This window comes from Crocuta crocuta, unplaced genomic scaffold, assembly GCF_008692635.1.
Source record: "Crocuta crocuta isolate KB4526 unplaced genomic scaffold, BGI_CrCroc_1.0 scaffold127, whole genome shotgun sequence".
Taxonomy (NCBI): domain Eukaryota; kingdom Metazoa; phylum Chordata; class Mammalia; order Carnivora; family Hyaenidae; genus Crocuta; species Crocuta crocuta.
The window spans coordinates 11,430,268-11,451,658 of record NW_027532008.1 but is presented as its reverse complement, the minus strand read 5'-3'; the positions used below and the strand labels follow the sequence as shown (position 1 = coordinate 11,451,658).

The following is a 21,391-nucleotide window of genomic DNA, read 5'->3' as shown; positions in this document are numbered from 1 at the left end:
AGTATTTCAAAAAAACTATTTTGAACTAGCCATGATGACTAATTTTGAAACTAATTTGCATGATACTCTTAAATAGAATGGTTCTTAGAGGTTTTTATTATTTTATCTCACATTAAAATTAGTCTAATTATCTAATTATTTACAATCACACGAATATGTAATTAGACTTTAAAGTCATCATTTAAAAAAATAAATAAAGGGACAACCATACAATATTAATCTAACCAAAGTTTGTAAGGTAACATACCCACAAATGACAGGAAAAAGGTCTGCGGGCCCCATTCCATTATGTGAAAGTAGAGCTTTGAACTCTTTTGAGAGCAGTTACACTGTGGTGGGTGTGGTGTATAATTTCGATATTTCTTTAAATGTAGCTTTTGTTGCTTGGAGAAACACACATCATAAAGACTGCTAGTATAAATGTAGAAATCCAGTAGCTTTATGTTAATAATGCTTATAACCAGAATTCACTGATTTATTGTTGATTCAGTACTCTACATTTTTTTCTCCTTCAAGGATGTTGGTTTTTTTTTTTAAGCCACAACTACAAGAATACCTACTTAAGTACAGTACAGGACTCAGCATGGAAAATAAAGATACAGAAAGACAAAATAAAGGCATAATGTACCTCGAGCCATAGTGTTGACAATTGTAAACAGTCCCTACATATTTTATTGGGTCTCACTACTAACGGATCACCAGGAAAAGCCCTGACATTTTTTCTAGAATAAAAAAATTACATATTTTTTCTTGGCAGTGTCCTTGTGACCTAAGATTTTCTTGGGACTGACACTGAGTTTAGGGCACGAGGCTCTTACTTGGTTTTTGTTTTGTTTTGTCTTTTACAGGTGGTGTTTGACCGCTTAAAAGGCATGGCCCTGGTCCTCTACAATGAAATTGAATATGCCCAAGCAGCTGTAAAAGAAACCAAGGGGAGGAAAATCGGTGGGAATAAAATTAAGGTGTGCAGAATGACTAAACAAATAAAACAAAATCGCATTGAGATCCCACCCTCTTAATAACTGGCATTTTGTGGGCAGCCAGCAAGGGGTGTGGTTTGCAGTGTGTGTGCGCTGTATGTCCTGTTCTTAAGGGGAACGTTACTATTTAAAAAAAAATTTTTCTTTTTAATTTATTTTTTGAGAGAGACACACGCACACAGCATGAGCAGGGGAGGGCCAGAGAGAGAGGGAGACACAGAATCCAAAGACAGGCTCCAGGCTCTGAGCTAGCTGTCAGCAGAGAGCCCGACGCAGGGCTCGAACCCACAAACCGTGAGATCATGACCTAAGCTGAAGTCAGACGCTTAACTGACTGAGCCACCCAGGTGCCCCACGTTACTATTTTTAGACTTGGCTACTTGAAGGCAACAGAGTCATTAGCCACAGGACCTTCCCTAAAAATTGTGTTGTTCAAGGAAATGTGTCCCCCAACTCCCCAGGTACTCGATGTTACATATGTAGTCATGGTGCAGGCTGGCCTGCCTTCACCTGTGGGTATCTGCATCCCAGGAACTCTTAGTGTCAGTCATTCCAGCTTGCTGAACGATCCTCTCTTCCTCTTCTTTCCTCCTCTCCTAAAGAGTGGGTAGCCACTGAACATAAGATTTTTGTCTGATGTTTTTGTTTAAAACCTTTGGTTCATGAGAACCTGAAGGAAAGTTACGCACTTAATACCTATGGTGGTTAGATTGAAATATCTGTTTTTGAAATAAGATACTGCTAGATGATGGGTATCATAGGCTTTTAATAATGACTCTGAGGCCCAGCTATGAGTGAACTTTAAATGTTTTGTTATATATTTTCTAACTGGTTCCAGCAAATACACATATAGATTGCTGGATATAGTTGATCTGATTATTTGGCAACCTAGAATCCTGATAGGTATTGTTTCCATTTTCCATTTTGCCTTTTCCACTCCTTCAGTTTTCTGGAACCTAAAAAACAAATTATTTTTTTAATTTTTGAGAAAGGGAGAGCGAGAATGCGTGAGTGAGGAAGGGATAGGGAGAGGGAGAGAATCCCAGGTGGGCTCTGCACTGTCATCATCAGAGCCCAGTGCGGGCCTCGAAACCACAAACAGATCATGACCTGAACTGAAATCAGGAGTCTGACACTTAACCAACTTAGCCACTTAGGTGCCCGTGGGTTCTGGAACTTTTAATTATATTTCTTTATTGGGGCACCTGGCTGAATCAAGTGGTAGAACATGAGACTCTTAATTTTAGGGTCATGAGTTCAAGCCCCACAGTGGGCATAGAGCTTACATTAAAAAAAAACAATAGGTATACTTCATTATCAGTATTTGTATTGAATCTGAAAGAGATTTCAAGTTAACAAAACATAGGTTCAGATATGAGGACTGTTTCACTTAGTTGAGATAGGCTGTTCTTTCTTGAAGTTTATCTAGAGGACTGTGTTGGGGAGGATTTTCAAATTTGGTAACACTTTCCATTTTAAAAACCTGCAACTTGAATCAAACACCTTCTATTCTTTGTTCTTAAGGTGGATTTTGCAAATCGGGAAAGCCAGCTGGCATTTTATCACTGTATGGAAAAGTCTGGTCAAGATATCAGAGACTTTTATGAAATGTTAGCGGAAAGAAGGTATGTATTTTTTTTCCCCCAAGTAATAAGGCATGTATTTTAAACCTATCAGCATAGCTTGAATTTTAAAATTTTAAATACATAAAATTTAGATAGAATTAAATTTTATTTTCACTCATTTCTAAATTCATCCCAAAAAAACTCCTTTCCTTTTATCCACCCATACAGAAACCCAGGTTTATTTTTATGAATTCAGTTTTCATGTGGCTCATGGGATTTAGGGTAACCTAAATACATTTCTTATAGGGCTGACTGCCCCATAATTTGAAAGTTACTATTTTGCTAAATTATAACTTTATGTACAAATCATCCTGCCTTACAGTTTTAAATTAAATATGATAACATGTTAAAGGGCGTTAATCTTAAGTGCCCTGTATATTTAGTAATGACAACATCCAGATTATCACCATGTGTGTGCCCATACAATTAATTAAAAAAATTTTTTTAAAGATTATCATGAGTGTTCTGAATTCAGATCTTTTAAATAATAATTTGTGATCAGCCAAAGCATATATATATATCAGTAATTTTAGCAACATAAAAAGTAAATCTTATTTCCTGTTGTTGATTTTTTTCAGTCATGGTAATGTAGTACAGTATTTGATTTTTTTTTTCCTGCAGTTCAGAATCATTTAAGTTCTCACAGTTTGAACCAGGCTATCTCTGTTAGCATACAACTGCCCCCAAACCGATGATTGATTCTTTTTTAGACTGAATATGTTAAAACATCCTAACACAGCATAACAAAACCTTGAATTCTGAGAAAGTTTTTTATTTTTTTAATGCTGCGTTAAGCACTTCAATAGCTGATCATATCTGAAAATGGAAACTGTCAGGGAGCCTTGGGGGGGGAGGGGCTCAGTCAGTTGAGTGTCCAACCCTTGATTTTGGCTCAGGTCATAATCTTTAGGTCGTGGGATCGAGCCCCATGTCGGGTGCTGTGCTGATCAGTGGAGCCTGCTTGGGATTCTCCCTCTGCCCCTCCCTCATGCATGCATCCTCTCTCAAAAAACTAAAAAGAAAAGAAAATGGAAACTACTGTCCACGTGGTCAGGCTGTCCAAACACGCCGCCTCCATGATTCAATGTCCTGGAATGTCACTACTGAGTCTCCACCCGTCTCCATATGCGTTAAACAAAAGGCGCGTGAAAAATGCCTTTAGACACTGTACTTCAACTATAAAAGGGGGTTCTGTGACAAATAGGAGTCAGATCCTGATTGTGCCACCAGAAACCTGTTGAATACATTCATTTCCTTTGACTGCATGTTTTTGCCACTTCGTTTTTAAGTTACAGAAGGTATATAGTTCTTGAGTCCTTTCCTTGTGGAATATTGAACAACATTCATTGAATACTGGGAAAGTTTTTTATTCTTATTTTTTAAAGATTTTATTTTTAAGTAATCTCTACACCCAAATATGAGCTCAGACTTACAACCTCCAGATCAAGAGTCACATGCTTCACCAACCAAGCCCTGAGCAGCCCTGAGGAGGTGTTTTGGGGTTTTTGTTTTGTTTTGTTTTTAATGAAAAATGTACCCCACAGCCAAATTCCCAAAAGCCTGAATTTATGTAAGGATTTGATGGGTTTTCGCCAGTAGACTGGAGTCCACAGCCCTCTAGCCAAAATGTCAGTTTCGATATACGGCTTTTCTTCTGTGTCGTGTGTGTGTGCGTGCACGTGTGAGCAAGCGTGAGCGAGCGAGCACACACATGTTATGATGTTGTCTGTGGAGAGAGAAAAAAGGTCTCCATCCTGGCTCCCCAAGTAGCAGTTCGAAGTCATCGTTCACACTTGCAGTACTGACAGGAACGCTTCCCCACATGCCAGTAGGAAGTGTGGTCTGGTGGCACCTAAGACAAAACACCCATTAAAATTCTCTATGCATACATTAAGTGTTTTTCAAAGAATAATGTCTTGTGAGGGTTGGATAATGCTGTGTGGGTGTTAATTTTTGTATATTACCACTTTTAAATTCAGTCATTTTACTGACAATCTGGCTCTGGCTTTGTTCTTTGGTTTTTACCCATGGTGATTTATCCCTGTTGAATGGAGTGTATCACCAGAGTGGGAATCAGAAGGGTGTAACCCAGTTTTGCCCCATTTGTTTTCAGATGGCAGTGCTTACAGAGTGCACTCCTTGCAGTAGAACTTGAGGATGTTTGCTTGCAGTAGAACTTGAGGATGTTTGCCCTTCACTTAGAGTGGAAGTCAGTCATCCCACGGAATACTTAATACATGAATGAAAAAAATGCTTTACCTCTAATGACACTTGAACTCAGGGATCCAAACAGTGACTGATTTGCATAGGGTTCTGCAGTTTAAAAGTAGCATTTCATTTATTCCTTCTTATCTTGTGTTACTTTTAGTGGAACTGAAGAACAGATCACCTTGCTGATAAGGTCACAGGCTAAGACATTTGTCTGGAGATAAACCCAGTGCTCCTTCCTGCTGGTGCATCGAACTTTATACTTTTTGCCAAAATGATTCTCAAGATAAATTTACAAGAGGCTATTATGCTTTAGATGAATTTCCCACCTACTTAGGGGAGTTGGGATACTCGGCAGTCACGTGAATAGAGTTCTCTAAACCTGGCTTTTCCGGGTTCCTGAACACCCTTTGGTCCACGGTTCAGTGTTCATTTGTACTGTCTCTTACTTGAGTTCTTTGAGAACAGGAACACTCATGACTTTTGGTCATAGGGTCCAGCAAAATACGTGCAAAATCAATATTTATTAAATTTAACAGTGCTCCAGCACTAATGTTTACACAAACACCTTTAACTTCTTTTTAGGTATAAAAAGCCTGCTTCGGATTCTGTCTCCCTCTCTCTCTGCCCCTCCTTCGCTCATGTGCTCTCTCTTTCTTTCTCAAAAATAAACATTAAAAAAAAAATAACCTAGATAATATCAAAATATATTCTTATTTTTAGACTGAGAAATTCCATGCAAATACATTTAATATGTGATGCTTCTAGTGTTTGGATGGCTATTAAGTCTTTAGATACTTCATTTGCTGTGAGGAGTGTATTGGAACAACACCAACTAGTTGCTTTGACATATTTTTCTCTCCTTTCCTTTCGTTTTCTCTTTTCTCCTCTTTCTTTCCTTTTTTTTTTTTTTTTTTTTTTGGAGAGAGAGCTCTTACACACACACGTGTGAACAGGGGAGAGGCAAAGAGAGAGAGAATTCCAAGCAGCCTCTAGGCTGTCAGCATAGACCCCAACACAAGACTTGAACTCAGAAACCACGAGATCATGACCTGAGCTGAAACCAAGAGTCAGATGCTTAACCAACTGAGCCACCCAGGCACCACACTGACATATTTTTCTAAGGTTCATTCTTTGAACAGATATTTCAGTGCCTCCTGTGAGCCAAGCTCACAGCTTAAGGGGCTTAAGTTCTAGGTTTTTGTTTCAGTGGGCCACTAATGGAAGTACTTTGTAGAATGCATGACCTGCTTGAGAAGACAAAAATGGAGAATGAACAAGAGTGAAAGAATTAGCCTCTATTATGGATGAATTTCATTTTATCCATCATACATGTTCTTGTGTGTAAATTTAATCTTATTTTAAATGCCCCCTATGTGTCACTGTAAGAGAAAACCATGGTGAATTCCTTTACAATTGAGGAATCCTTTCACAAAGCTTGTAATCAGTTCATGGGTTGGGGGAAAAGTAACAGCATTACTGAAGGTCTTCACATTATGTTAGGAAAGTTCTTACAAATGTTATCTTATTTAATTCTCTTAAGAGCCTTCTGAGGAAAGGTTACCATCATTTTACAGGTGAGGAGACAGCCTAGGGAGACTGGCCCCCAACATGCTTTTTTAAATTGTGAATTGAGATAGGTGTGTTATCAGTATCCTGTGGGTCACATAGGTGGGAGGATTTCAATTAAAATATTTTTAAATATTTAATTAATTAATATTTTAATTAAAGTATTNTTATTTATTTATTTATTTATTTATTTATTTATTTATTTTGAAAGAGAGCGTGCACACATGTGAGAGGGAGAGAGAGTCCCAAATGGGCTCTGCATGGTCCGTGTGGACCCCTTGTGGGGCTCAGTCCCATGAACCATGAAATCATGACCTGACCTGAAATGAAGCCACATGCTTAATTGACTGAATCACCCAGGTTCCTCCAGTTTAAAAATTTTTGGTAACCACAGTAAAAAAAAAAAGAAAGAAAGAAAATTAATTTCATTTAAGGGTTTCTTTTCTTTTTTAAACCAAGTCCAGTGTGTATTTTTTTTTTAAGTGTTTTATTTATTCCTAGGAGAGAGACAGCGTGAGCAGGGGAGGGTCAAAGAGAGAGGGAGTCACAGACTGAAACAGGCTCCAGGCTCTGAGCTGGCAGTCCGCACAGAGCCCGATGCAGGGCTTGAACCCACAAACCACGAGATCATGACCTAAGCGGAAGTCAGACGCTTAACCGACTAAGCCACCCAGGCACCATAAAATGTGTATTTTATATTCACATCTCAAATTTTAAGTTCCTGATATCCACATGTGAATTGTGGCTAGGTACTGTACTGGACGGTCTGAGTCCAGTCTAATTAATAATTAAATAATGGCAAAGATTTTTGAAATAGGGCTTTTAATCTCATATGTGTGATTAAATGTCTAAATGACAAAAACAAAAGAACTAATATATTATTTTTCAAATTTGATAGAGAGGAACGAAGGGGATCTTATGACTATAGCCAAGATCGTACGTATTATGAGAATGTTCGAACTCCGGGCACATTTCCTGAGGACTCCAGACGAGACTATCCAGCTCGAGGAAGAGAATTTTATTCAGAATGGGAGACTTACCAAGGAGACTACTATGAATCACGATATTACGATGATCCTCGGGAATACAGGGATTACAGAAATGATCCTTATGAACAGGATATTCGGGAATACAGTTACAGGCAAAGGGAACGAGAAAGAGAACGTGAAAGATTTGAGTCTGACCGAGACAGAGATCACGAGAGGCGACCGAGCGAGCGCAGTCAGAGCCCAGTACACCTGCGGCGCCCCCAGAGCCCTGGCGCTTCTCCCTCGCAGTCTGAGCGGCTGCCGAGTGACTCAGAGAGGAGGATTTACAGCCGGTCCTCAGACCGGAGTGGAAGCTGTAGCTCACTTTCCCCTCCAAGATACGATAAACTGGACAAGTCTCGTTTGGAACGCTATACAAAAAATGAAAAGACAGATAAAGAAAGGACTTTCGATCCTGAGAGAGTAGAAAGAGAGAGACGCTTAATAAGGAAGGAGAAAGTGGAAAAGGACAAACCTGAAAAGCAGAAACGAAAAGGAAAAGTTCATTCCCCTAGTTCGCAGTCTTCAGAGACAGACCAAGAAAATGAGAGGGAACAGAGCCCCGAAAAATCAAGGAGTTCTAATAAACTGAGCAGAGAGAAAGCTGACAAAGAAGGAATAGCAAAAAACCGCCTCGAGCTCATGCCCTGTGTGGTTTTGACCCGAGTGAAAGAAAAAGAGGGTAAAGTTATTGACCATCCTCACTTGGAAAAGCTGAAAGCCAAGCTTGATAATGATACTGCCAAGTCTTCTGCCCTCGATCAGAAACTTCAGGTCTGTCAGACAGAGCCTGCAAAGTCTGACTTGTCTAAACTGGAACCGGTTCGAATGAAAGTGCCAAAGGAAAAGGGCCTGTCGAGCCACATAGAAGTGGTAGATAAGGAAGGCAGGCTTAAGCCCAGGAAGCACCTAAAAGCAGAGCAGACTGCTGATGGGGTCAGCGCTGCAGACTTGGAGAGGCTGGAAGCAAGGAAGCGGCGCTTTGCAGATCCCGGTGTGAAAGTAGAAAGGCAAAAATCTGAAGTCAAGAAAAGCAGTCCAGAGTTGGAGGATGCTCGAGTACTTTTAAAAAAGCAGCCTGACCTATCCTCTAGAGATGTCATTCTGCTGAGGGAAGGGGAGTCTGAAAGAAAGCCTGTGAGGAAAGAAATTCTTAAACGAGAATCTAAAAAAATAAAACTAGACAGACTTAATGCTGTTCCCAGCCCCAAAGAGTGTCAGGAGCTTGCCAGTGTTTCTGTTGGGACTGGCTCAAGGCCCAACTCAGACCTACAAGCAAGGCTGGGAGAACCAGTATGTGAATCTGTGGAAAATCAAGAAATCCAGTCAAAAAAACCGATTCCCTCAAAACCACAACTCAAACAGCTGCAATTATTAGATGATCAGGGGCCAGAGAGAGAAGAGCTTAGGAAAAACTATTGCAGTCTTCGTGATGAAACACTTGAATGTAAAGCAAGCCAAGAGAAACCACATTCAGTAAATACTGAAGAAAAAATTGGCATTGATATTGATCACACACAGAGTTACCGAAAACAAATGGAGCAGAGTCGGAGGAAACAGCAGATGGAGATGGAAATAGCCAAGTCTGAGAAGTTTGGCAGTCCTCAAAAAGATGTAGATGAATATGAAAGACGTAGTCTGGTTCACGAGGTAGGCAAACCCCCTCAGGATGTCACTGACGACTCTCCTCCTAGCAAAAAGAAGAGGACAGACCACGTTGATTTCGACGTCTGCACCAAGAGGGAGAGGAACTATAGAAGCTCGCGCCAGATCAGTGAGGATTCTGAAAGGGCTGGCAGTTCTCCCAGCATCCGACATGGTTCTTTCCACGAAGAAGATGATCCTATAGGCTCCCCTAGGCTCATGTCAGTAAGAGGGTCTCCTAAAGTAGATGAGAAAGGTCTCCCCTACTCTAACATCACAGTCAGAGAAGAGTCCTTAAAATTTAATCCTTATGATTCTAGCAAGAGGGAACAGATGGCAGATATGGCCAAAATAAAGCTCTCTGTCTTGAATTCTGAAGATGAACTAAACCGGTGGGATTCTCAAATGAAACAAGATGCCAGCAGATTTGATGTGAATTTCCCAAATAGCATAATTAAGAGAGACAGCCTTCGAAAGAGGTCTGTACGTGACTTGGAACCTGGTGAGGTGCCTTCTGATTCTGATGAAGACGGTGAACACAAATCCCACTCACCCAGAGCCTCTGTACTATATGAAAGTTCTCGGTTGTCTTTTTTATTGAGGGACAGAGAAGACAAACTACGTGAGCGAGATGAAAGACTCTCCAGTTCTTTAGAAAGGAACAAGTTTTATTCTTTTGCACTGGATAAGACAATCACACCAGACACTAAGGCTTTGCTTGAAAGAGCTAAATCCCTGTCTTCATCTCGAGAAGAAAATTGGTCTTTTCTTGATTGGGACCCCCGTTTTGCTAATTTTCGAAACAACAAAGATAAAGAGAAGGTTGACTCTGCTCCAAGACCTATTCCATCCTGGTACATGAAAAAGAAGAAAATTCGGACTGATTCTGAAGGGAAAATGGATGATAAAAAAGATGACCATAAAGAAGAAGAACAGGAAAGACAAGAATTATTTGCTTCTCGTTTTTTGCACAGCTCAATCTTTGAACAGGATTCCAAGCGATTGCAGCATCTAGAGAGGAAAGACGAGGAATCAGACTTCATTGCAGGCAGGTTGTATGGGAGGCAGACGTCTGATGGAGCAAACAGCACGGCCGATGTGATCCAGGAGCCAGTAGTTCTCTTCCATAGCAGATTTATGGAACTCACGCGAATGCAACAGAAAGAAAAGGAAAAAGACCAAAAACCCAAAGAGGTTGAAAAGCAGGAAGATACAGAGGATCATCCTGAGACTCAAGAAGCTGCCTCTGAGAGTAAAGAGTCAGAACTGAAGACCCCCCCGCCGATTGGGCCTCCGGCTGTCACGGTTGTAACTCCAGAGTCAGTATCGCCATCGCCGGAGAAGCTGCCAGCAGGTGAAAAAGCAGGGGAGGTACCTTTGGTGACAGAAGAGAAGCCCAGGGAGCCAGTCTCTGCCTCAGAAGAAGCAAAGCCTGTGTCAGAGCGGGCTCCCGCGGCTGTGCAGCCGACTGAGCACGGCAACCTGCCACCGGGAGCCGATACCAGTAAAGATGCTGCCGGGGCTCCGCCGGTTGTTGAAGAAAGTTCATCAGTTGACCAGCTGCCTTATCTGGACACCAAGCCTCCAACTCCTGGGGCCTCATTTTCCCAGGGAGAGGTCACTGTAGATCCAGAACCTGACAGCACCCAACCGCTTTCAAAACCGACTCAGAAGCCTGAGGAAGCTGACGAGCCGAAAGTGGAAACGTCAGACTCCGCTGCTAATGTTGAGCCCGGTGCAAATCAAAAAGCTGAAGTTGTCCCTGAGGTTCAGCCTCAGGCTTCTGAAGACGTTGAGGTCGATCCTCCTGTTGCCACAAAAGACAAAAAGCCAAACAAAAGTAAGCGTTCCAAGACCCCTGTTCAGGCCGCAGCAGCAAGTACCACGGAGAAGCCTGTCACACGGAAAAGCGAGCGGATAGACCGGGAGAAACTCAAGCGGTCCATTTCCCCACGGGGAGAGGCACAGAAGCTTTTAGAATTAAAGATTGAGGCAGAAAAGATTACAAGGACTGCCTCTAAAAATTCCGCAGCAGACCTGGAACACCCAGAACCAAGTTTGCCCCTCAGCCGAACAAGGCGCCGGAATGTGAGGAGTGTCTATGCAACCATGGGAGACCACGAGAGCCGCTCCCCCATCAAGGAGCCCGCTGAGCAGCCACGAGTGACCAGGAAGAGACTGGAGCGAGAGCTGCAGGAGGCCGCGGCAGTTCCCACGACCCCACGGAGGGGGAGGCCTCCGAAAACACGCCGTCGAGCTGAGGAGGATGAGGAGACCGAGGCCAAAGAACCAGTCGAGACGCTCAAACCAGCAGAGGGATGGAGGTCCCCACGAACCCAAAAATCAGGAGCTGCTGGTGGCCCACAAGGGAAGAGGGGGAAAAACGAGCCAAAAGTTGATGCTGATCGTCTGGAGGCTGCCACTGAGGTGAGTCCTCAGGTGAACGTGAAAGAAAATAATACAAAGTCCAAGGCTGATAAAGAAGAAGGAGGAAGTGAACAGAAACATGACAGAAAAGAAATTAGCACAGACAGAAATGCACCGGAGGCCCCTGCAGTGGAAGTGGTGGAGAAAAAAACAGCCCCTGAAAAAAACTCCAAGTCAAAGAGAGGGAGATCTCGAAACTCTAGGTCAGCAGCAGACAAATCTGCAAATCTGAAAACTGCAGATTCCAGTGTGAATTCGAGCGTGGCTGCGGGCCCTGCAGGGCTGGCAATGGAGAAGGAAGCCGAGGTGGCGGCAGGCCCCCCCGAGAAGAGTGAGAGTCCCCAGAAGGAGGGGAGTTTATCTTCCCAGTTGAAGAGTGATCCAGCCCATCCAGAGAAGGAACGAGAGGAGAAAGAGGTGTCTGTCACCACGCTGTCCCCAGAACCACATCAGTTAGCCAAGCAGATGGAGCTGGAGCAGGCCGTGGAGAACATCGCAAAGCTCACAGAAACCACCTCCGCAGCCTTCAAGGCAGCGGCCACAGATGCGCCAGAGGGCCTCTCCCCAGAGGATGGGGACAAGCCCGCACACCAAGCAAGTGAAACAGAACTGGCCGCGGCCATCGGCTCCATCATCAATGACATTTCTGGGGAGCCAGAAAACTTCCCAGCAGCTGCCCCTTATCCCACAGAACCGCAGGCGGATCTACAGCCCCGTCCTCAAGTGCTGCAGGCTCCTGGGGAGGGAATGGAGCCTGAGACCGATGAGGCTGTGTCTGGCATCTTGGAGACCGAGGCTGCCACAGAATCTTCGGGGCCACCAGTCAGTGCCCCTGACGCCTCAGCAGGCCCAGCAGATACCAAGGAAGCTGGAGGGAACAGCAGCAAACCCTCCCACCCAGTGCCAGAAGCCAAAGGATCGAAAGAAGCCGAAGTCCCTCTTGCCCGGAGAGAGAAAGGGCGCCAGAAGACAACTCGATCACGCCGCAAACGGAACACAAATAAGAAAGCAGGGGGCACTACAGAGACCCACATCCCTGAACCTGACCAAGGTCAAAGCAAGAGTCCTGCTACAAGTGAGGGGACAGTGGTGCCACCCCCAGAAATGCCACAGGAAGAGAAGCAGAAAGAAAAGCCCCAGTCCGCTCCGCCTGAGTCCTGTGCTTCTGACCCAAGCAAGACTCCACCCATGGAGAACTTGTCCCAGGAAAGCAGCGTGGAAGAAAAGACCCCAACCAGAGCATCTGCGCTCCCAGACCTTCCCCCGCCCTCCCAGCCAGCACCAGTGGAGGATGAACCTCAAGCCAGATTCAAGGTGCATTCCATCATCGAAAGTGACCCAGTGACGCCACCCAGTGACTCCAGCACCCCCACCCCCCCAATTCCTTCTGTAACTGCAGCAAAGCTCCCACCTCCTGCTGCCTCTGTGGGGGTCCCACATCAGAGCCCCCCTGCTAAGGTCACAGAGTGGATCACAAGGCAGGAGGAGCCTCGGGCTCAGTCCACCCCATCTCCAGCTCTTCCCCCAGACACAAAAGCTTCTGACATTGACACCAGCTCCAGTACACTAAGGAAGATCCTCATGGACCCCAAATATGTCTCTGCCACTGGCATCACTTCCACAAGTGTCACAACTGCCATCGCAGAGCCCGTCAGTGCCGCCCCTTGCCTGCATGAGGCACCACTCCCCCCTCCAGTTGAGTCTAAAAAGCCTCTTTTAGAAGAAAAACCAGCAGCTCCAGTAACCAACACCTCTGACACGCAGGCCCCGGAGGCTCCAGTGGCCACTGAAAAGGAAAAGGTGACTCCAGTCATTGCTCCCAAAATTACTTCTGTCATTAGTCGGATGCCTGTGAGCATTGATTTGGAGAACTCGCAAAAGATCACTCTGGCAAAACCAGCTCCTCAAACCCTGACTGGCCTGGTGAGTGCTCTGACGGGCCTGGTGAACGTGTCCCTGGTCCCGGTGAACGCCCTGACCGGCCCGGTGAACGCCCTAAAGGGCTCTGTGAAGGGCCCGGTGACGGCACTGAAAGGTTTGGTAAACACTCCTGCTGGCCCTGTGAATGTCCTAAAGGGACCTGTGAACGTCCTGACGGCACCCGTGAACGTTCTCACCACGCCGGTGAACGCCACCGTGGGCACGGTGAACGCCGCTGCGGGCGCAGTGAACGCCACTGTGGGCGCGGTGAACGCTGCCGCGGGCGCCATGAACGCAGGTGCGGTGACAGTCACGGCAGGTGCAGTGACCGCTGCCTCTGGCAGTGTGACTGCCACGACAGGTGCGGTGACTGTGGCAGGTGCAGTGATTACGCCGTCAGCAAAGTGCAAACCCAGACCGAGCACTAATGAAAACAGTCGGTTCCACCCGGGGTCCATGTCCGTGATTGACGACCGGCCGGCAGACACGGGCTCTGGTGCCGGCCTGCGTGTGAACACATCCGAAGGGGTTGTGCTCCTGAGCTATTCAGGGCAGAAGACGGAAGGCCCACAGCGGATCAGCGCCAAGATTAGCCAGATCCCCCCCGCCAGTGCAATGGACATCGAATTCCAACAGTCGGTGTCCAAGTCCCAGGTGAAACCTGATGCTGTCGCACCGGCGCAGCCTTCCCCCAAAGGCGCCCAGCCTCCTTCGGGCTATGCAAATGTGGCCACCCATTCTACTCTGGTCCTGACCGCCCAGACGTACAACGCGTCTCCTGTGATTTCCTCTGTTAAGGCTGACCGTCCATCCCTGGAGAAGCCCGAGCCCATTCACCTCTCTGTGTCCACACCTGTCACCCAGGGTGGCACAGTGAAGGTTCTCACCCAGGGCATAAACACACCCCCGGTGCTGGTTCACAACCAGCTGGTCCTCACCCCAAGCATAGTCACCACTAATAAAAAGCTTGCTGACCCCGTCACCCTCAAAATAGAGACCAAGGTCCTCCAGCCGGCTAACCTGGGGTCTGCTCTCACTCCCCACCACCCTCCTGCTCTGCCCAGCAAACTGCCTACAGAAGTGAACCATGTCGCCTCCGGGCCCAGTACCCCAACAGATCGTACGGTCTCCCATTTGGCAGCCACAAAGCCAGATGCACATTCTCCTCGACCCAGCGGGCCTGCTCCAGCCCCGTTCCCGAGAGCGTGCCACCCCAGCAGCACCACGTCCACCGCGCTCTCCACTAACGCCACGGTCATGCTGGCTGCGGGCATTCCCGTGCCTCAGTTCATCTCTAGCATACACCCCGAGCAGTCTGTCATCATGCCACCCCACAGCATCACCCAGACCGTGTCCCTCAGCCACCTGTCCCAGGGTGAGGTGAGAATGAACACTCCCACGCTGCCCAGCATCACCTACAGCATCCGGCCAGAGACCCTTCACTCGCCGCGGGCCCCTCTGCAGCCCCAGCAGATAGAGGTCAGGGCCCCACAGCGTGCAGGCACACCTCAGCCAGCCACTGCTGGGGTGCCAGCCCTGGCCCCCCAACACCCTCCAGAGGAAGAAGTGCATTATCACCTCCCTGTGGCTCGAGCTGCGGCCCCTGTGCAGTCAGAGGTGCTGGTCATGCAGTCCGAGTACCGACTGCACCCGTACACCGTGCCCCGGGACGTGAGGATCATGGTGCATCCGCACGTGACGGCGGTCAGTGAGCAGCCCCGGGCGGCCGACGGGGTCGTGAAGGTGCCACCAGCCAGCAAGGTCCCTCAGCAGCCCGGGAAGGATGCTGCCAAGACCGCAGATGCCAAAGCCGCCCCGGCCCCCGCCCCCCACGGTGAGGCCCGCATCCTCACGGTCACCCCCAGCAACCAGCTCCAGGGGCTGCCTCTCACCCCGCCTGTGGTGGTGACCCACGGGGTGCAGATTGTGCACTCGAGCGGGGAGCTGTTTCAGGAGTACAGATACGGAGACATCCGCACCTACCACAGCCCCGCGCAGCTCACACACACGCAGTTTCCTGCTGCCGCCCCCATCGGTCTACCTCCTCGGACCAAGGCTCCCACTCAGGTGAGTGCCACACACCAGCCTGCCTCCCTGTAGTGGTTGAGGCGCCAGTGAGGTCCCCAAAATGTGTTGCCCTTTTCGTGAGTTTAAAGAGGGGGTCCCTAAATTGTAGGATGAGGGGATCAGGTCACGGTGCAGAGGACTAAGACTTGGGAAGGAGCTGTGGGAACCTGCGGGCGGCTACTGGCTATAGGGGGAGGCGGGGGGAGCAAGCGGGCGACCTCTCCCCAGAGCCTTCAATCCCGAGAGCCCAAGAGACTTGCCGCCACGGGCCTGGCTCACAGGAGGTGCCTGCAGCCGCCTCTGCCCAGGAACTCGTGGCCGGTTGGTGGGGGGCAGGGTGCCGGGTGTTAACAGACTCTTCACTCTGTCCCTGTCTCTGCCGCCGAACTCCAGGGCCCGACTCCTGAAGGCGAGCCCCTGCAGCCCACTCAGCCTGCGCAGTCTACACAGCCTGTCCAGCCTGTGCAGTCCACACAGCCTGCACAACCCACGCAGCCCTCCCAGCTCAGTCAGCCGGGCCAGACACCAAACAGCAAGATGCCTCAGGTCTCCCAGGAGGCGAAGGGGACCCAGACAGGAGCAGAACAGCCTCGTCTCTCAACCGTCCCTGCAAACAGGCCAGCCGAGTCTCATGCCCAGGTTCAGAGGGCACAGGCAGACCCGAGTCAGACCTCCTACCCCTCCCCTGTGTCCATCTCCATGAAGCCTGACCTCCCAGCCCCTCTCCCTTCTCAAGCTGCCCCAAAGCAGCCGTCGTTCATCCCGACGACCTCAAGCCCCAGCACCCCTCCAGGACTGGCTCTGACGCACACTGAAGCCCAAGCTGCCCCCAAACCAGATTCTTCTCCACACTTGACTTCCCAGAGGCCCGTGGACATGGTCCAGCTTCTGAAGGTAAGCCCGGGAGGGGCCCTGTCCTGCTCCCCTCCGAGCTCTGCACAGTGTTAACTGTCCCGGGCCCCCCACTTAGACTAGCGAGTCATCGCCCGGGGCCATGTCTAGCATGGCTCTGCCCTCCAGCCCTGCGCTCACTTCCTGTCTGTCTCCCCGAGAGCAGAAGTACCCCATCGTGTGGCAGGGCCTGCTGGCCCTCAAGAACGACACAGCTGCCGTGCAGCTCCACTTCGTCTCCGGCAACAACGTCCTGGCCCATCGGTCTCTGCCGCTTTCTGAAGGAGGCCCCCCGCTGAGGATCGCCCAGCGGATGCGGCTGGAGGCCTCCCAGCTGGAAGGGGTGGCCCGGAGGATGACGGTGAGTCTCGGGGCCCGGGTGAGCCACTGCCCTGCCCACAAGGCAGGACGCGGGGTGCACCCACCTGCCTGTGTCCCCAGCTTGCCGTGGGGCACGGTAGTGGCTTCCTGGCCCGGTTGGACTCCAGTGGGGGCATAAAGTGCTTCTAGACCCAGAAACCAGTGTTTTCTGTCAACAAATAGGGTAGGCTTTAAGGTCACCTCCCAGAGGGGGCCTTTTGTGGACTTAGGAGCCAAACCCCTGGGTTGGACAGGCCCCCGCATGGGCTGCTGTCTTCGTGGGAAGGCCCTTGATCACTGACGGCTACACTTCTGCCCCAGGTGGAGACGGATTACTGTCTGCTGCTGGCTCTGCCCTGTGGCCGTGACCAAGAGGACGTCGTGAGCCAGACCGAGTCCCTCAAGGCGGCCTTCATCACCTATCTACAGGCCAAGCAGGCGGCAGGAATCATCAACGTTCCCAACCCCGGCTCCAATCAGGTCAGCCCGACGTCCGCGCTTGGCGCACGCATGCGCAGGGCCGGTCTCTGCTGGTGGCGTGGTTACTGGTGCCAAGCAGCATAGTCCAGGGGCGGGCATAGCGACCTGGGTAGAGGGAGCAGGCAAGCCGCGTGGAGTGGTGGGGCCGCCCTCGCCCGGCCCAGAATAGCCGGGTCGGCGGCGGTCTGTAGCCTAATGCTGCGGAAGAGGCTCCTGGGAGGATAGTTTAGTTCGTGGTAGGTTTTCCAACACCTTCTAGGTTTCGTCTGGTGGACAGAGTCATGGAGACATTAGCTTCTCCGGAAACAGCCTCCCCCTAGCTCCGTGTTGGGTCCCTGAGGGTCCCCAGTCGGTAGTGGTTTGAAGAGCGGTAAGTGGGGTGACCGATGGGGAGACGGGGGATCCCACTTTTCTCCCTCCCTGGCCCTCTTCTCCAGCCCGCCTACGTGCTACAGATCTTCCCGCCCTGCGAGTTCTCGGAGAGCCACCTGTCCCGTCTGGCCCCTGACCTCCTGGCCAGCATCTCCAACATCTCCCCCCACCTCATGATTGTCATCGCCTCTGTGTGAGCCACTGAACGGTCACCGCTCGGTGCGCCTCCCCGAGGCTCCGCAGCAGGAACAGAACCACAGGACGACCCAGCCAAGCGGAGGAAGGAGCTGCCGCGGGGGCCGCGCTCCACTGCCGGCCGCCGGCCTCGCCCTCGAGCCCGCCCACCCGGCTCAGTCGGACAGACCCCTCGGGGCAGTGGTGCTGCTACTTGTATGTTTACATGACATTTAGCCCAAGGACAGACCACCAACCGCTGGACTCCGCAGACACCTGGGGGCTGGGTTTCTCCCCTCCTTTTGGAGAAAAGGAACTGGGCGGTGGAATTAATTTTTCGTTGTTTTTGTTTTTAAGAAACAAAACAGAACTGCCTTTGCACTAAATTAGTGACTTGGACTTTTTGCACAGTGAAGACGGGCTGTGACACTCTGGGTGTTCCTGAACACGCATTGAGGACGCTAACGCAGGACTTCAGGCTTCTGCTGAAACACTGGGGTCAAGGAACATTTCATTGGGTCGTTTTGTCCCCACCCCTTGCTCATTTGGATGTGTCACCTTTCTTAATTCTCCTGCCGCCGCCATCTGTGATTCACCCGGATGTACAGTTTACAATCAAAAAAGCAAACAGAAGGATTTTCTTTCTTGGTGGGATATGCAGAACTTGGGATGTGTGTATATATAAATATATAATATATATAAATATATATAATACTGACTTAAAAATCAAATTCCCCTGACATACATTTTTTTTAATCTGTGCCAAAAATGTGTTTTCAGAGAAAATCTTATTTTCATACTCAGACTTTGTATTGTCACTCATTTGTAGAAGTGCGCTTCGTTACAGCACGGGCCCGGCCCCCGCGATTTGGAAGTGTCACACACACAAAAAGACTGGCTTCCCTTCCTCCTGTTACCTTGACCTCTCCCCCCAACTTCCTGACACTTATTAATTTATGAAACTGGTTTTCTCAGCGCAGTTTTGTTTTGTGTGTCCATTGGATTACAAACTTTATTAAAAAATACAAAACACATCCAGTGTGAATGTGATTGTCACTTGGGTGGGACGACCGAGGGTCCTTTGCTTACGGGAGCAGCTGGCCCTCGTCCCACCTGTTTCCCTCCCCACGTCTATATGGGACCTCTTTTCTGCCACTTAATCCTCCCCAAGCATCAGCTTGTTTTATACAAAAGAGATTCCCGTCACAGACCGGACTGACTTGTTCTTGGGGAACGCGGAAGGCACTTCGAAGTTGGATACAGGACAGACAGACAACCCAACCACCCCTGCCCCGAACCCAGAAACCACTTAAGCAAACTTTGGTGTCTCTTGTCCCTTCCTTCTCCAGGTCTGAGGTGGCACAGCCCGGCCCGATGCCAGAAAGGAGGATGGGGCCACTGGGTCCCCTACAAGCTGGGGGGTTGGCTCGGGGGGGGGGGAACAGGGACCACAGAGTGGGTAGTCTCAGGGTAGTGTGACAGGCACAGGGTCCTAACAGGCCTGTGCTTCTGCTGAGGAGGTGGTGCCGTCTCTGCGGGCGGGATTACAGCTGCCAGGAGCTAACAGTTCACGTTGGACAGAGGCGGCACCAAGCCTCCCTGCGGAGTCCCCACCCCCCCCAACACCGCTCCTGGCCGCACATTCCGGAGCCGTCAGGCCCTCAGCCTGGTCGTAGACACCCATCGATGCACGGCGATTAGATGTTCCCAAGAGATGGCTCTTGGCTCAGCCTCGATCCTGTGACATGAGGGCGGAGCCCTCCTGCTGCCCCCAAGCCCCAAAGAACTGGGCCGGTGGCCCGGTGGGCGTGGCTCTGCCTACCTTACCGCTCTGGCTGAATGGGCGGCTGAGCAGGGCTCCGTGGGTTCCCTGGATCCCGGTGAGCCAACCCAATGGGGCCGAGGGGGGGCAGGCTCACGGCTGCGCTCTGGGGCCGAGGGGAGCTCGGGTCCTGGAGCTGAACAGGGGAGAAGCCCGAGGAGGAGGAGACGGGATGAGGGGATGGGGCGCATGGAGCCACGGTCTCCCCGGCCCCGAGCGTGCCGCCCACACCCCAACTCAGGACAAGGAGGAAGCCAGCTGTTCTCTTGACAGGGCTGGAGGCCCCGGTCCCATTCTGCATGAGGGGACGGTCTGGCTTTGCCAAGAAACGGGCCTGGGCCTGCTGGTCCCCAGGGTGGGGAGCAGCCCTTCAGCGGCCCGGCCCCGGCAGCTCCCCACCCGCCCCCGCAGGAGCTGCAGGCAGCGTTAGAAAATAATCAAATTTATTCTCTCTAGGGAACGGGGCCACCCCTCTCAGATCTAGGGTGCCGTCCATCCTTAAATAAACAGAAGAGGGGGCGCCTCACTCAGCAGGCGGGGGACAGTCAGGGGCTGCAGGGGGCGTCTCCGCCAGGGCAGGCTGGCCGTCGGCCCCGTCCCGAGGGCGGAAGACCAGCTCCCCGGCCTGCAGCACCTGCCCGGCCGGCCACGAGCCACCCGGCCCGTACTGCTGGTAGAAGTCCGCGTCCGTCTGGAACATGACCAGTGCCTGGGCCGTGTGGATCCGCACGTGCTGGGCGAGGCTGTTAGCGTCCAGGAACTTGTCCCCACAGGAGTCACAGGCATAGAGGATGTGGGTGTTGGGGTCTGTGGGAGGTGGGGGGCTGTGGTAAGGACGGGGAGGACCCTCGGGTTTATCAGTTTCACCCCCCAGGGCCCCCCCCCTCACCTTCCTCCTGGACTTGCTTCACAGCTTTGCTGATCTCGGCCTTGAGTACTTCCGTCTCATCGGCGGTCACCGCGGCCCCCACTGGCACCACTGTGGGCAAAGTCCGCGGGGCCTGAGGCCAGAGGCCCCTGCCCGTCGCCACCACCCCAAAGGAGAGCTGCCCATGACCAGCCCCTGCTGCCCACAGCCCGCACCTGTGAGCTGAGTGACGGCGGTGGCCGCCAGTGCTTCGGTGGCCAGCGTGACCATGTCATCCACCGTGACCACGCTGACCTCACCACCCTCCTCTGGCTCCAGGATTTTGATGCCCGCCTTGCCCTGGTGCACAGTCTTCACGTGGGAGCGCAGATTGTCCACGCGGTTAAAGCCACGGCCACACTTGTCACACAGGTAGGGCTTCTCTCCTGGGGGGGGAGGCAAGGTTCTCGCCTGCCGTTGGGAGGAGGGGCGGGGGGGGAGGACCTCAGTGGCCTCCAGCTGCCCCCAGAGCCCTGTCTCTTCCAGTAGCGGGTACTCTGGGGCAGCCACCAGGGCCGCACAGAAGCCTCCAGTGGCCACTGCACCTTCTACATACTCTACATGGGGTCCTTGTTTGAACTGAACCTCCTTCAAGGCCACGTGCAGCAAGAGCCAGGGCCCAAGGCTGGATCTGAAGGAACCTCCCTTCCCGCTGCCCCCGCCCCCACGCACGGGACCGGCAGGTGGGCATGAGCTCACCAGTGTGGATGATGATGTGCTTTGACAGGTCCCCCACGTTCACGAAGGCCTTGCTGCACACGCTGCACTTGTGAGGGCGGATGTTGTCGTGGTGGCGGATGTGATTGGCCAACTGGCTGGATTGGACGAACCTGCAGGGCCGCAGAGGGAGGGGGCTGGCACCGACCTGCATGTGCCAGGGCCCAGGATGGCAGGGGAGGGAAGCTGGAGGGAGGCTG

General features: G+C 50.5%; 2 protein-coding genes across 2 annotated transcripts in view; one reads left to right on the top strand and one right to left on the bottom strand.

Annotated features, from left to right (window-relative positions):
• Positions 1-18,779, top strand: part of SPEN (spen family transcriptional repressor) — a 92,275-nt gene extending 73,496 nt beyond the window's left edge. The window contains exons 9-15 of the mRNA XM_077775482.1: positions 849-962; positions 2,505-2,605; positions 7,281-15,468; positions 15,862-16,362; positions 16,526-16,720; positions 17,041-17,199; positions 17,637-18,779. Coding sequence (XP_077631608.1) covers positions 849-962; positions 2,505-2,605; positions 7,281-15,468; positions 15,862-16,362; positions 16,526-16,720; positions 17,041-17,199; positions 17,637-17,768 — 9,390 coding nt within the window. The 3' untranslated portion in view covers positions 17,769-18,779. The remainder of the gene's footprint in view (positions 1-848; positions 963-2,504; positions 2,606-7,280; positions 15,469-15,861; positions 16,363-16,525; positions 16,721-17,040; positions 17,200-17,636) is intronic.
• A 1,214-nt stretch (positions 18,780-19,993) lies between these two features.
• ZBTB17 (zinc finger and BTB domain containing 17) overlaps positions 19,994-21,391 on the bottom strand; it is a 32,304-nt gene continuing 30,906 nt past the window's right edge. Inside the window, 4 exon segments of the mRNA XM_077775483.1 lie at positions 19,994-20,374; positions 20,457-20,546; positions 20,651-20,860; positions 21,174-21,377. Of these exon segments, the coding sequence (XP_077631609.1) occupies positions 20,091-20,374; positions 20,457-20,546; positions 20,651-20,860; positions 21,174-21,377 (788 nt within the window). The 3' untranslated portion in view covers positions 19,994-20,090.